At 43.1% G+C, this 12,573-nt stretch overlaps 4 protein-coding genes across 4 annotated transcripts; 2 read left to right on the top strand and 2 right to left on the bottom strand.

Annotated features, from left to right (window-relative positions):
• Positions 1-3,114: 3,114 nt before the first annotated feature.
• On the top strand, positions 3,115-7,006 carry SJAG_03558 (COPII-coated vesicle component Sec31). Its single transcript, XM_002174661.2, has one exon. It carries the CDS (start codon positions 3,286-3,288, stop codon positions 6,892-6,894), a length of 3,609 nt encoding a protein of 1,202 aa, XP_002174697.1. The 5' UTR covers positions 3,115-3,285; the 3' UTR covers positions 6,895-7,006.
• Positions 6,951-9,248, bottom strand: SJAG_03557 (CMGC/RCK protein kinase Mde3). Its single transcript, XM_002174660.2, has 3 exons — positions 8,950-9,248; positions 8,831-8,899; positions 6,951-8,792 (listed from the first exon to the last, which is right to left on the bottom strand). The coding sequence occupies exons 1-3, from the start codon at positions 9,094-9,096 to the stop codon at positions 7,128-7,130; spliced, it is 1,881 nt and encodes a 626-aa protein (XP_002174696.2). The 5' UTR covers positions 9,097-9,248; the 3' UTR covers positions 6,951-7,127.
• Positions 9,249-9,420: 172 nt separating this feature from the next.
• On the top strand, positions 9,421-11,150 carry SJAG_03556 (adenosylhomocysteinase). Its single transcript, XM_002174659.2, has one exon. It carries the CDS (start codon positions 9,532-9,534, stop codon positions 10,831-10,833), a length of 1,302 nt encoding a protein of 433 aa, XP_002174695.1. The 5' UTR covers positions 9,421-9,531; the 3' UTR covers positions 10,834-11,150.
• Positions 10,895-12,512, bottom strand: SJAG_03555 (alpha-1,2-galactosyltransferase). The gene is made up of 5 exons (XM_002174658.2): positions 12,114-12,512; positions 11,998-12,056; positions 11,560-11,931; positions 11,263-11,432; positions 10,895-11,207 (listed from the first exon to the last, which is right to left on the bottom strand). Exons 1-5 carry the CDS (start codon positions 12,391-12,393, stop codon positions 11,150-11,152), a joined length of 939 nt encoding a protein of 312 aa, XP_002174694.1. The 5' UTR covers positions 12,394-12,512; the 3' UTR covers positions 10,895-11,149.
• Between the last annotated feature and the right edge of the window lie 61 nt (positions 12,513-12,573).

Raw genomic sequence — 12,573 nt, 5'->3', positions numbered from 1 at the left:
AAACATAAAGTAATGTATCCCATGGAAAGAACAATCCTTAAACAAAGCATCTCCGTTTCGATGTCGTTGACTCAATGACGTGAAGAATATTAAAAAATGAAGAGGCGCCCACTATTTCATTAATTAAATGTATAAAAACGATTAACGAAACTGTTCAATACTAGAGAATCTTCATTTTGATGTCTTTCTATGCAAAGAGTTGTGGTACTGGATACCGACAGAAGACTCACTCAGTACTGGCGCTGGTAACCTGGCCCACTTGCGGAACATAAGAATAATTGACAGTCCATCTTCACGATTCGAGATTCTTTTAGAAGAGGTTTTTTGAACTTGTCATTAAGGACCCGTACTAATTCGTGTTTCCTTTGTCATATGTATGATGGGAATCTTACTATTAGCAATTTGCTTGATGAGTGTATTTTGGAGCGTTCCTTTGTTGTAAGTGATGGCATAGCAAACAAATAGCAAGTTGTTACTTTTAGTAACAGGTAAATGGCAGTTTATCACTTTTCTTATAGTTCTGCTACAATAAGCGTCCGTGTCAAAGAGATCTGAGATACAAAGCAATTAGTGTGATGTGCGAGCAAATCAAGACACTCATACTTTAGAATTCGACAGTCTATGACGGAATTAAATTAATTATTAAGTAAGCTGTGATATATTACAGGGCCCCCGAACACTGTTAACTCCAATTATAATTCCTCCTTTCAGCAGTATTTCGACTATTCTGCAAAGCCTAGCCCGGTTTGAATAATAAAAATCTTATGTTATAGTTCACTTGTTTCGATAAAGTCATTTGTAGATCCAGTACAGAGTCAGCTTAAGAAAGACGATAATCCTTTCAATTGCATTTTCATTGTATTGCCGTAATCGCTTTTGGAAATACATTATTCGAATATTTATCTTCTCGTTTAGACAACCTTATTAAGTATAAGGTTAAGTATAAGGTTTTAGAACTCTTGGTGGTGAGTTCGTTTCAATCCACTATGCACACTTACTTTAGATCTTACAATATCTTTGTCGCCAACACAGACATCATCAGGACACAACTCCTCGCACGCTAAATTAAAACGCGCAACACGTAAACAATGCCTGTCAAGTTTCTATTTTATAACATGACATGCTTAACTTCATGACGCTCGTTTATCCATCATTTGCTACAGAATCGTGAGTTCATAGCAGCGAAAGCATCATTACTTCCATGAAAACTTGTTATAACGCAGAAAATAGTCGAACTATCCAAATCCGTATTGTATCTCTTCAAGAATAATCCACGAAGCTCATTTACTGCGTCCATAAAAAAGCATTCATTTCTTGTCAATACGAAGCGTCTAACTACAAATGTATTTAAATTAGCTTAACAAGTCCTTTTAAGCTGCTTAAACTTTATTTTCAGTATCGGTTTTTCCACCGTTAATTGATTTGGGTTTTCTTAATAAAACATCATCATGACTCTAAAACATGAGTCGTTAGTGTAGCCTGCAGATACTTTGATCCTCTGCATGCATTTTTAACGATCGTGTTTTAAGTAAAATTATGCAAGTACTTAATAAATAGTTTTAGCACGACTTTTAGCAACTTGACAGTAACTTCATGGGTTTGACCTGTCTAACAATGTCTGACATTATTTCAATAAATATACAATTACAGTCGTATTGCAAGAATGGATGCTAATTACTCGATTATAGGGCACGCGAACAAAATACGAGAAGTCCAAGTTGTGCACCACAATTACCAAATGAAACCAACTAAGAATAATTAGTAAGTGCTAATTTTGTTGACTATCGGCATCGTTAAACCGCGAACCCCACTCTTCTGCAAGCAATGAAAGCATGATTCATACGTTAGAATGAAAATTGGATGAGGTATGTGAAGAAAGAGACAGTGTATCAATGGATTTGTGCCTGCTTTTTAAAAGGTATGACTTGCCGTTAGTGATCAGATCAAGCGTGATTAGCTTTGTAACGACCCAACTGACCATTTTTGCAAGTTGAATTGGACGGTAGAGTCAGTCGATGGGATGAAACCGCGCATGTACATGTGGAGGAGATCTGCCAAGTTTAAATAATACATCATATATGTGCAAGTTTTTACCTTAAAGCTTGAGACATGTCCACAGTTGTCGCTACATGAAACAACGGTCGAGATGCCAAATGACTCGATGATTACATGCGTTCACGGTGAATTAAGGCAATGAATGCAGATCAACATAAGACATATCAGAATGGAGCTCTTTAAACAACATGCTGTTAACAAGCACTGTCCGAGTTAAGAGCGAGCCCAACGATTGCTTGTAACATATTTTTCTTCTAAGATTATGAGGATACAGTTGTATTCCCTATTTCCTATCGAAGCTGCTTCTTATATTAATTTTAACAGCATAACAGTGAACACACACGAGTCTTTTCCCCAAGCACCAAAGCATGCTATTTCTTGACCTTTTTGTGCGAGCTCATTGTGTACAGAATCTTGATCTGTGTACCTATATCATTTCTTGAGGTAATTCCCCATCGACTGTTACATTGACGAACGCACTTCTCGACTCCTTCGTTATAGCCGATATCATTGCACCCGATAAGCTTGAAGCCAATTCTATACTGACGATGCGGTTTAGCTTCTGAGTATTTTTTTTCCAGTACATCCTCAACGGAGTAACGTTCTCGTGACAATTCGTCATTCCATCTAGCGTCTCAAGCCACAAAATGACTCGAGTAACTATTCAATTTAGACTGCACTTTTGAATGAGTCTGCACACTCGGAGTAATACGAGAGTCTGAGAGCACATTTTGTCGACAGAATCCAGAGTTAAGCACAAACTCACAATGCTTCTTCATTTCAAACAGTTTCTGGTCAAAAAAAAAGGAAAACGCATAGTAGCATTAAAGTAGCAAATTCATCACTTAACAATTAAATTCGCGAAGCCCTGAGAAAAACCGCGGACAAAACATAAAAACAGCAAACCAGCAGGGACTTTTAGAATCGAGTTTACGTTCTTCTTTCTCATGTTACTAAGCCATACGCCGCTTTAAAACCCTGCAACATCCCGCTGGTCAATGCAGCTTCAAGTCACTGCAGGAGAGTGCAGCTCCTAGACTGGCTTCTCCCCCATAAGCCCTCCACCAAAAGTACCATGTTACACTCTAACAAACTCAACCAAAACCAACCACCAACACGAACCAAGCAGGCGTGTGGTTTCTTTGTAAGAAACTTTTACTGTGTACATTACTTTCTTATCGTAACTTACGAAACATTATTACATAAAGGTTTCTTCGACGGTGTGTGCAAATGAGACTGAAAGATATCTCACGGAATGGAACCTTTGCATGGTCTCCTGCTGGCGTAAATAAAAACCAGAGTCTACTGGCAGTAGCTCCTTTCGCCGGCAGCGGTAGTTCGAAAGAAGACGAGGAAGCTAATCTTGAGCTTTGGGATACAAGCTCGGAAACTCGTGCTCCTCTTGGCAAGACCAGTGTGGAATCCAAATTCTTCGACATTTGCTGGGGAAAGAGTGAATCAAACCCTTACGGCGTTATTGCCGGTGTACAAGAATCGGGAGTTGTCAGCTTGTGGAACCCCGAAAATATTCTAAACAATGACTCTGGAAAATGCCAGATTGACAGTTTCTCTACTGGCGAAGGAGTCCTGCACAAGACTTTGGATGTTAACAGACTTCAAAATAATCTAATGACCACTGGTGATGACAAAGGCGATGTTTGGATCTGGGACATGAACGACTTTAAGAACCCTTTTACTCTTCCACGCCAGAATCGTGCTTCCGAGGTGCGGACGGTCGCTTGGAACAACAAAGTTGCCCATATTCTTGCCTCTGGCAGCGATTCCGAGTATACTACCGTTTGGGACATGAAGGCCCGACGCCAGGTGCTTACACTCTCATACATGGGAGCCTCCACTTTGTCGGCAGCAACTGGTGGTATCAACTGTGTGTGCTGGCACCCTGAGAACGCTACACGTTTAGTGACAGCTATCGATGACAACCGGAACCCCGTCATCCTCACTTGGGACTTGCGCCATCCCAGTGCTCCGGAGTCAATCCTTACAGGCCACCAGAAGTCTGTCTTGTCAATGTCGTGGTGTGCAAGCGACCCCAGATTCTTGCTCAGTTGTGGTAAGGATGGTTCTATGCTTGTTTGGGATACTACGACGAGTGAATGCTTGGGTAGTTTCCCTCGTTCTGGCAACTGGTTTACCAAGAGCTCCTGGTGCCCTAGCAATCCCAATCGTGTTGCTTCGACTTCTTTGGACGGTAAGGTTTCTATCTTTTCTATCCAAAGTTCCAATATCGATAAAACCCAAGAAGCTAATCTTCAACGTGCTGCCGCAATTGATGACAACGAGTTTTTCAACACATTGCCTACAATTGCTGGTTCGCAGGAGCCCAGTTTCTCGCTTAAAATCGCACCCAAGTGGTCAAAGGTTCCCGTTGGTGGTCGCTTCGGATTTCCCAATGCTTTCGTTCATTTCAACTCTACTTCCTCTGTTGTGAAGATCATTCCTATTGAACCTGATGCGAACGAGGTTGAGGCTGCTGTCGTCCAAGTGTCTGAGAATAAGGATCCCGCTTCTATCGAGAAGTTCTGCGGTGAGCAAGCCGAGAAGGCTGATTCTGATAGCTCTGCACTCAACTGGAAGTTGTTGGGCGAGATAAGCAAGAAGGCTCCTAGAACCCGCTTTTTGGAACTGTTGGGATTTGACCTTTCTTTTAAGAAGACTACCGGCTCCGAAAGCGTTGAAGGCGAGAAGGAGGCAGGCGCAAAAGATGAGAGTTCAATTACTCCTGAGAACAATGCAGAGAATCTCAGTGATGCTGACTTCTTTGGTAGTCTCGCAGCAGCAGAGCCTACCGCTGCTTCTCCTGCTGAAAGCACTTCCACGCAGGGCTCCAAATTTTTGCCTTTCTCCTTGCCATTCAATATCTATGATGAGGATACATCGTCCGAAGAAAATGTCATTACGAAGGCCTTCATCGTTGGTGATGTAATGTCAGCAGTCAAGAAGTGTTTGGAGTTAGAACGATTTGCCGATGCCTTTATGCTTGCGACTTTCGGTGACAATGCTTGCAGAAAGCTTGTTCAAGAAACGTTTTATGAAAAGAACAGTCGCACCTCTTCGTATCTTCGTCTCTCTACATCGGTTGCCGAGGGTGATCTTAAAAATACTGTGCGTAATGCTGCTATCACAGAGTGGAAGGATGTATTTGCTTGCATTTGCACTTATGCTTCAACTGAAGAGTTCCAGGAATTGTGCAGTGAATTAGGCAATCGTCTTGAACAAAGCGATATCAGTGATGCGGCAAACTGTGCAGCTTTCTGTTATATCGCCGGACAGTCACTTTCTAGCTTGGTGCGCCTTTGGCTTTCCGAGTTTAACTCGGCTACGGAAAAGAGCGATGAAGAAAAGGAAGATGTATCTATCTTCACGGTTTATGTTCAGCATATTTCAGCTCTTCTTTCCAAAATTTCGATGTATCGCTCACTGGTCTCTTTTAAAGACCCCGAACTTACTAAAGATAAGGACTGGAAATTGGCAGATCTTTACAGAGTTTATCTGACCTACATTCGTATTTTAATTTCTATGAACAAATTGGATGTTGCGAAGGAGTGCTTGGATTTACTTCCTCCAAAATTTGATGGCGTTGCTGAAGAGCGTGAACGTCTGTTTGGTAAGTTGAATGCGCCAGCTGCTGCTCCTACTGTCCCTGCTGCTGCTGTACCTATCAACAAATATGCCGCTCGTCCTGCGCCTACGTCCTGGGGCTCTATTAAACCAGCAGGTTCCATGATGCCTGCTGATTATAGCCGGCCCGTGCCTTCTGCAATGGGTCCTCCACCTGTTGTTAGTCCTCTGGGGGTACCCGCTAATGCTCCTCCCAAGGTTTCTCGTGGTTCAGTGGATGTGAGTGCTTCGACTACCATGGCTGGTTGGAATGATGCTCCCATCATCTCTAGACCGCAGGTCCGTGCTGCTCCTACGACAAGTGCAATCGTGAGCCCATTTCCGTCTTCTGGTGTAACTTCACCCTCGTACCTGTCACGCACAAACAGCGTGTCAAATTTACAACCTCCTCCCATGGGTCTTCACCATGGCTTCCACGAGCCCGCACCAGTGCCTGCACCACCTAAGATTGGTGAATCTTATCAACCTCCCAAAGCATCGGTTCCCAAAACGACAGCAGCAGCAGCGGCCACTCCATCTTCTCGGCCTAACCCCTATGCCCCACAAGTTTCAAGTCCTCAGATGAAGCCTGTCGGTGGAAAAGCTGCTGCACCTTCCTCCGTGCCCATTCCTCCTCCTAATCCTTATGCTCCACAAGCTACGATGTCTCCCGGCTTGTCTACTCCTTCTGCACAACGGCCGCCTCGTGCAAATGTTATTCCTCCTCCTCAAAACGTTCAACACGGTTACGCTCCTCAGCATGCACCTTCCTTTACGCCAGCCTTTGCTCCTCCCCCTATGGTCAATAGTCCTCCTCAAGCTCCCCCTGCTGCAGTTGCTTCGGCCACAAAGAAGCCTATTCCTGTTGAATTGAAATATCCCGCTGGAGACAGAAGCCACATTCCTCAAAATTTGATGCCTATTTTTGAGGTTCTTAACGGGGAGATTACTCGTATCTCAGAGAGAGCCCCTAAACGAATTGAAAGAGTCGTTATTGATACTAACAAGCGTTTGAACATGCTGTTTGACCGTTTGAACAACGACATGCTGCCCGAGAATGTTACAGCAGAACTTTTGAACTTCGTTTCGGCGTTCTCAAAGGGTGATCTTCAAGAGGCTTCAGCTATACATATGAACATGATCACCTCTATGAGCGATCATTGTGATCACTGGATCGTTGGCATAGGCCGTCTTATTACCCTCCGGAAATCCACTCCTTAAATTGTCACTGTTTGCGTTTTACTTTTCCCTCGGCATTAGAACCTATTCGTATGATGACAAACGAAATGGCTGGTAGTAATAAATTATGAAGCTTGTTGAGTTTTAATATTTAAAGAAAACAAATATTGCATTCTACCTATTAGGACATTTAGCTGTCTACGTATGTCATATTTATAATGTCTAAAGAATGCTTATGAAATTTGAAGGACCTTTGAAAGAATTGAAGAAGGTGCTCAGATGGAAGGAGCAATTGCATCCCTAAAGGAGGGGGATCTTGAAGCATTTGACTGTATCCTAGCGTTTCGGATGGGGGTTTCTTGATTTGAAGGAAAGCCGGGGGTGTAGTAAATGGACTTGGTAGCTGAGTTAGACACAGAATTTGCGAAGCTGCAATTAGACTTTCCTGAATATGACTTCCTCACTAATCTGGGTATCATGCTTTTAGGAGTCATCGCAACTGAATTGCCATTTGTTGAAACATCAGAGTTATCAAGCTTTAGTGTCGTTAAACCTTTCATGCTTTTAAAACTTTGAGGGGTAGATTGGAATTTCATGTCTCCACAGTTTAAAGGGGTTTTCTCGGTCGTTACTTTAACGCAATTCTCAGGTTTCAGTTTAACTGTGTTTGATTTGGGAAGAGAGTCATCTTGGTGCCAATATGTGTTTGACAAATCGGTTATGTCCTCTGATTTACGAGAATCAGCGAGACATTTCTGTGTGTCTTTTGTCTGCAGTTTCATTGGTTGTCGCTTAGGCTGAATAATACTCCCAGGTTTTGATTGATTGAATGATGTGTTAGTAGTGTTAGTAGTATTCGTCGAAATGGTTCCAGAATGCCCGAAGTTGTGTTTTAATGGGGTTGAGAGAGAGTGTGTCTTTGACGTATTATGAGAAGGCTTGTGCGAAAAGAAGTGATGTTTTTCAGCGTGCTTTCCTTCATGATACGAACGACCCTCATGAAGAGACTTTTTTAGTGCGTGTGTCAGGCCATGGAGGTTTCTACGGAACCAATTAGCTGTTTTTGAATGCTTTCTTGAGGATGACTTCTTTGAATCCAACGAATCCCGTAGTGTTCTTTCCGACAAAGAGGTGTACCGCGCGGGTGAGGATGGGGATATGGTGCTTTCAATGATTTCGTTACCGTTCGAGAAGTACCGTAGGATACAAAGCTTCGCAGAAGGACGCAAGTTCGGATTCCACGCTAGAAGCTCGGTAATCATTTTAGAGTGTGCACCATGCCACTCGTCTGGTAATAAGTTTTCAATTGGGTAAGGTAAATAATCCGGAAAAGCAAATCCCAATTTAGAAGCCAACATCCCCGCCATCTGCCACTCATGCACTTTGTTACAGTTTGGTCGAGTAGGATTACCGAGAATTTTACACATGCGATTGAGTTGATCCAATTCGTTGCGTCCTGGGAAAAGAGGTCGAAGCATGGCAAGTTCGTAGGCAATACAGCCAAACGCATACATATCCACTGCGCTATCGTATCGCCGCGTTCGTAGTAAAAGCTCTGGCGCTCGGTACCAACGCGTGGACACATACTCCGTGAACGGCGCAGAGGAATGAAGCGGCCTTGCTAAACCAAAATCGGCAATTTTTAGTGTGTACGGACAACTTGCTCCTTGATTTAATGCTTTGTTTTTGATGAGTATATTTTCAGGTTTAATGTCACGATGCATATAACCACATCGATGAATATGCTCTATTCCGGACAAAATTTGCCGCAACATTTCTCTCACAGTTGGAACAGAAAATTGTCGCCCAGCCCTTGACTTCATCAGTTGGTACAAGTTACAATCCATGTACTCCATCAAAATGTGTACATTCTTGTTGCGATCAATGAATGTCCGGAATACATTTATAATTCCTTCATGTTTAGAAATATGTTGAAGCGCCTGTGACGATTAATAGTCTGTATATGTAGATTTCGTACATTGGACTCTCGCATTCGTAAATCTTCCGCTCTCAATTGACATTGAACTTTGAGAGTTTTTATCGCTATCTTTTTTGCAAACGTTAGTAAATGCTCAATTGTCTGCTGGATCCTCATACAAGTTCATGTTTCATCTGCCCAGTTTTCGCTACAGCGAGATGTACTGTGCCGAAACTTCCATCTCCAAGCTTGCGACAGATTTCAAAATCCGTACTCAGAGAAGCAACTGCCGCATGCAATTGATCATTAGAAGACCCGTTATCCATAAACCTCCGTTATTAGAACAAAAATACTGCCAGACAAGTGTAATTGTGCACAATTGCAGTGCGTAAACAGATACGTTTTGAGTAGGTGAGTTCAAGAGAAGTGCATTTTAAGTCATCACACCAAGACCGAAACTTTAAATTTAAAGAGTGTAAAGTTATACATAATTAAAAATGTGAAATGATAAGATAATATGTCCGTATGCGAAATACAATATCGGTTCTTGATTTATGCATATTTTGTTTTTTTGCGAAAAACGAAAAGTATGCGTAAAACCTTCATAACATATATACATAACATTAAAAAAAACTATGCTATTCATAACAGCGGTGTATTATGTATAATCCATGTGTAATGCTCAGGGCATAACCAGTGATTTCAACCCATGAATTGAACTCAACCTCTTCACACCACAACCACCGAGGGAAAAAAGAAGAATGGTCGCTCAAAACTACAAGGTTGCAGATATTTCCCTTGCCGCTTTCGGCCGCAAGGAGATTGAGATTTCCGAGAATGAAATGCCCGGTTTGATGGCTATTCGTGAAAAATACGCTCCTTCTCAACCTCTTAAGGGTGCCCGTATCGCTGGTTGCCTTCATATGACCATTCAAACTGCTATTCTTATCGAAACCTTGGTTGCTCTCGGTGCTGAGGTTACTTGGTCCTCTTGCAACATTTACTCTACTCAGGACCACGCTGCTGCCGCCATTGCTGCCTCTGGTGTCCCCGTTTTCGCCTGGAAGGGCGAGACCGAGGAGGAGTACATCTGGTGTATTGAGCAACAATTGAAGTCTTTCCCCAGCGGTAAGCCTTTGAACATGATTTTGGATGACGGCGGTGATCTTACTGCTCTTGTTCATGAGCGTCACCCTGATCTTTTGAAGGACATCAAGGGTATCTCTGAGGAGACCACCACTGGTGTTCACAACTTGTACAAGATGTTCAGAGACAACCGTCTTAAGGTTCCTGCCATCAACGTCAACGACTCTGTCACCAAGTCTAAGTTCGACAACCTTTTCGGTTGCAAGGAGTCCTTGGTCGACGGTATCAAGCGTGCTACTGACGTTATGATCGCTGGTAAGGTCGCTGTCGTCGCCGGTTTCGGTGATGTTGGTAAGGGTTGCAGTACCGCTCTCCGTGGCCAAGGTGCCCGTGTCATTGTTACTGAGATTGACCCCATCAACGCTCTTCAAGCTTCCATGGATGGCTTCGAGGTTACTACCATGGAGGAGGCCGTCAAGGAGGGTCAAATCTTCGTTACCACCACTGGTTGTCGCGACATTATCCGTGCTGAGCACTTCGTGGAGATGCGTGAGGATGCCATTGTTTGTAACATCGGTCACTTCGATGTTGAGATTGACGTTGCCTGGTTGAAGGCTAACGCCAAGGACTGTGTTAACATCAAGCCCCAAGTCGACCGTTATGAGCTCAGCAACGGCCGTCACATCATTCTTTTGGCCGATGGTCGTTTGGTCAACCTTGGTTGTGCCACTGGTCACCCCTCTTTCGTTATGTCTTGCTCTTTCTCTAACCAAGTTCTTGCTCAAATTGCTCTTTGGACTGACAACAAGAGCTACCCTCTCGGTGTCCACATGCTTCCCAAGAAGTTGGACGAGGAGGTTGCTCGTCTTCACCTTGGAAAACTCGGTGTCAAGTTGACCACCCTTTCCCCTGCTCAATCCGAGTACCTTAGCGTCCCCGTTGAGGGTCCTTACAAGGCTGACTTCTACCGTTACTAAGCCTGTAACCTATACTGTGTGTGTTTCAACAACACACTCAACATGTTCAAATCATTTTCTCCGCTCCTGAAAACTTGTGCCAGTGTACTTTATGTAGGGTCTTTTAATGATTAGTCGTCTACACCATTTATGTAATATAAGATGCACATTTAGTGTAAGCTAGGAGGGTTTTCCGTTCATGTTTGTTGTTTGAGAGGGGGCTTGGAATGCAGCAAAATGGACAGTATACAACTGTTTTGAGTTTTGTGAAAAATGTATTAAACGAACAAAAAAAAATAAGGTCGTGAAAAGCACATGAGAAACCTCTTCCATTAAATTATGAATCAATAAGAATTTTCATCTTAGCCGATTGCTTTCGGTCACGCCAGTATTGTCTGAAAACATTGTGTTAGTAATAGAGCAAAATGGTCCGTCCCATCATCGACTTACTCGAAAGATTTTTTACACGTTTGATAGGAATCACAATCTGAAAGCAAAAGAACAAAGTCACCCTCGCGGTATTCAAGACCAGCAGGGGAACTCGTATAAGAATTCATGACACGGGTAGAGACAAATGCAAGCTTGGAAAGAATGGTTGGATGACGTTGTAAGAGATATTCCTAAAATGTCCGTTAGTAAACCAGTACGAGCAAGGACGGTCGCTTTTGTCAAGGGGACACCAAGTTGCGGATGCTGCACGGTAAATGCACCGTCAAATGCACACCCACAGTACACTCATTAACTTACCAATACCCCACGTTCACCATGTTCAAAAGGTGCCATTCTATAGAGTGGTTCATTCCACACGTCAAGCAAGAACTCGGCATAGTCGTTGTTCCGCAGCAAGAAGGAGCGAGTGTTTATGCCTTCGTAGTCTTGAGTAGTAATTAAATCAATCGCGTTGGGATCAATGATGCTCGATGTACGAACAGAAGGACCCACAGGATTGACGGGATGGTCTCTGAGAGAGTAGCGAGAAAGCTGTGAAGGTTCAAGAAGCTTATCTTTCAAAGACTCGAAAGGATTCATAATGATGGCATGAGGAGTTAAGTACCAAACCCATTCACATTCAGGATGCTCCTCTAAAACATCGCGAATAGCAGGAATGACTGCCCAGTTCTAGTACAAACACATGTTAAAATGCAGTCCTGTAACGAAAACAAGTGTCTCTTGCTTATGACTTACACTAGAATCATGCTCAAACAATCCGTAATCACCAGAACGTTTATGCTCAAATTTGTAACCTAAATTCGTGTCAGAGCAGGCTTCGTCTTCTTTCTCGCGTCTATTCAGCTACATACCGTGAAGAGCAGCGTAGCGTCGGCGATTCTCAATCAATTTCTCAACGTGATCTTGGTAATGAGGGTCATTTTCGTTTTCTGACGAATCCGTGACAAGTAACATTACAACGCTGTACGGATTACGGTTTTGAATCACTCTGTTACGAGCGAGAAACTGTTTTTTCGCAGCATTCGAGAAGTCCCCAATGGTCAAGTTCTTAAGGAAATAAAACAAACAGAGGATACTAACGCAGCAGACAACAACCAAACGAGTTCGCCGACTACGAAATGAAAGTTCCATCTTAGAGAAAAGCACAGAATTGGGTTCTAGGCCAAACTGGCTGCAGCTCGTACTTGGTACGAAAGACGTAGCAAATCCTTTCAAGCACCTCCTACTAATGCCAGCGCGTCCTGATATAGTGAAGTGCGCAGGAGTGTGTAGGGAAGCGTAGGAGATTGTTAATATCCTTAAAAAAGTGTG

Source organism: Schizosaccharomyces japonicus, assembly GCF_000149845.2.
Source record: "Schizosaccharomyces japonicus yFS275 unplaced genomic scaffold supercont5.2, whole genome shotgun sequence".
NCBI classification, from domain to species: Eukaryota; Fungi; Ascomycota; class Schizosaccharomycetes; order Schizosaccharomycetales; family Schizosaccharomycetaceae; genus Schizosaccharomyces; species Schizosaccharomyces japonicus.
The sequence above is the reverse complement of the archived record's forward strand: the minus strand, read 5'-3'. Positions and strand labels throughout refer to the sequence as shown.

What these genes read in the sequence shown, in the direction of transcription:
- SJAG_03558 (XM_002174661.2), top strand. Translation starts at nt 3,286, where the DNA reads ATGAGACTGAAAGATATCTCACGGAATGGAACCTTTGCATGGTCTCCT.
- SJAG_03557 (XM_002174660.2), bottom strand. Translation starts at nt 9,096, where the DNA reads ATGGATAACGGGTCTTCTAATGATCAATTGCATGCGGCAGTTGCTTCT. An exon ending in GGCAGATGAAACATGAACTT is followed by an intron (nt 8,900 to 8,949) that starts GTATGAGGATCC and finishes TTTGCAAAAAAG; the next exon opens with ATAGCGATAAAAACTCTCAA. An exon ending in TACGAATGCGAGAGTCCAAT is followed by an intron (nt 8,793 to 8,830) that starts GTACGAAATCTA and finishes TAATCGTCACAG; the next exon opens with GCGCTTCAACATATTTCTAA.
- SJAG_03556 (XM_002174659.2), top strand. Translation starts at nt 9,532, where the DNA reads ATGGTCGCTCAAAACTACAAGGTTGCAGATATTTCCCTTGCCGCTTTC.
- SJAG_03555 (XM_002174658.2), bottom strand. Translation starts at nt 12,393, where the DNA reads ATGGAACTTTCATTTCGTAGTCGGCGAACTCGTTTGGTTGTTGTCTGC. An exon ending in ATGGTGAACGTGGGGTATTG is followed by an intron (nt 11,433 to 11,559) that starts GTAAGTTAATGA and finishes CGGACATTTTAG; the next exon opens with GAATATCTCTTACAACGTCA. An exon ending in ACGTGTAAAAAATCTTTCGA is followed by an intron (nt 11,208 to 11,262) that starts GTAAGTCGATGA and finishes CAATGTTTTCAG; the next exon opens with ACAATACTGGCGTGACCGAA.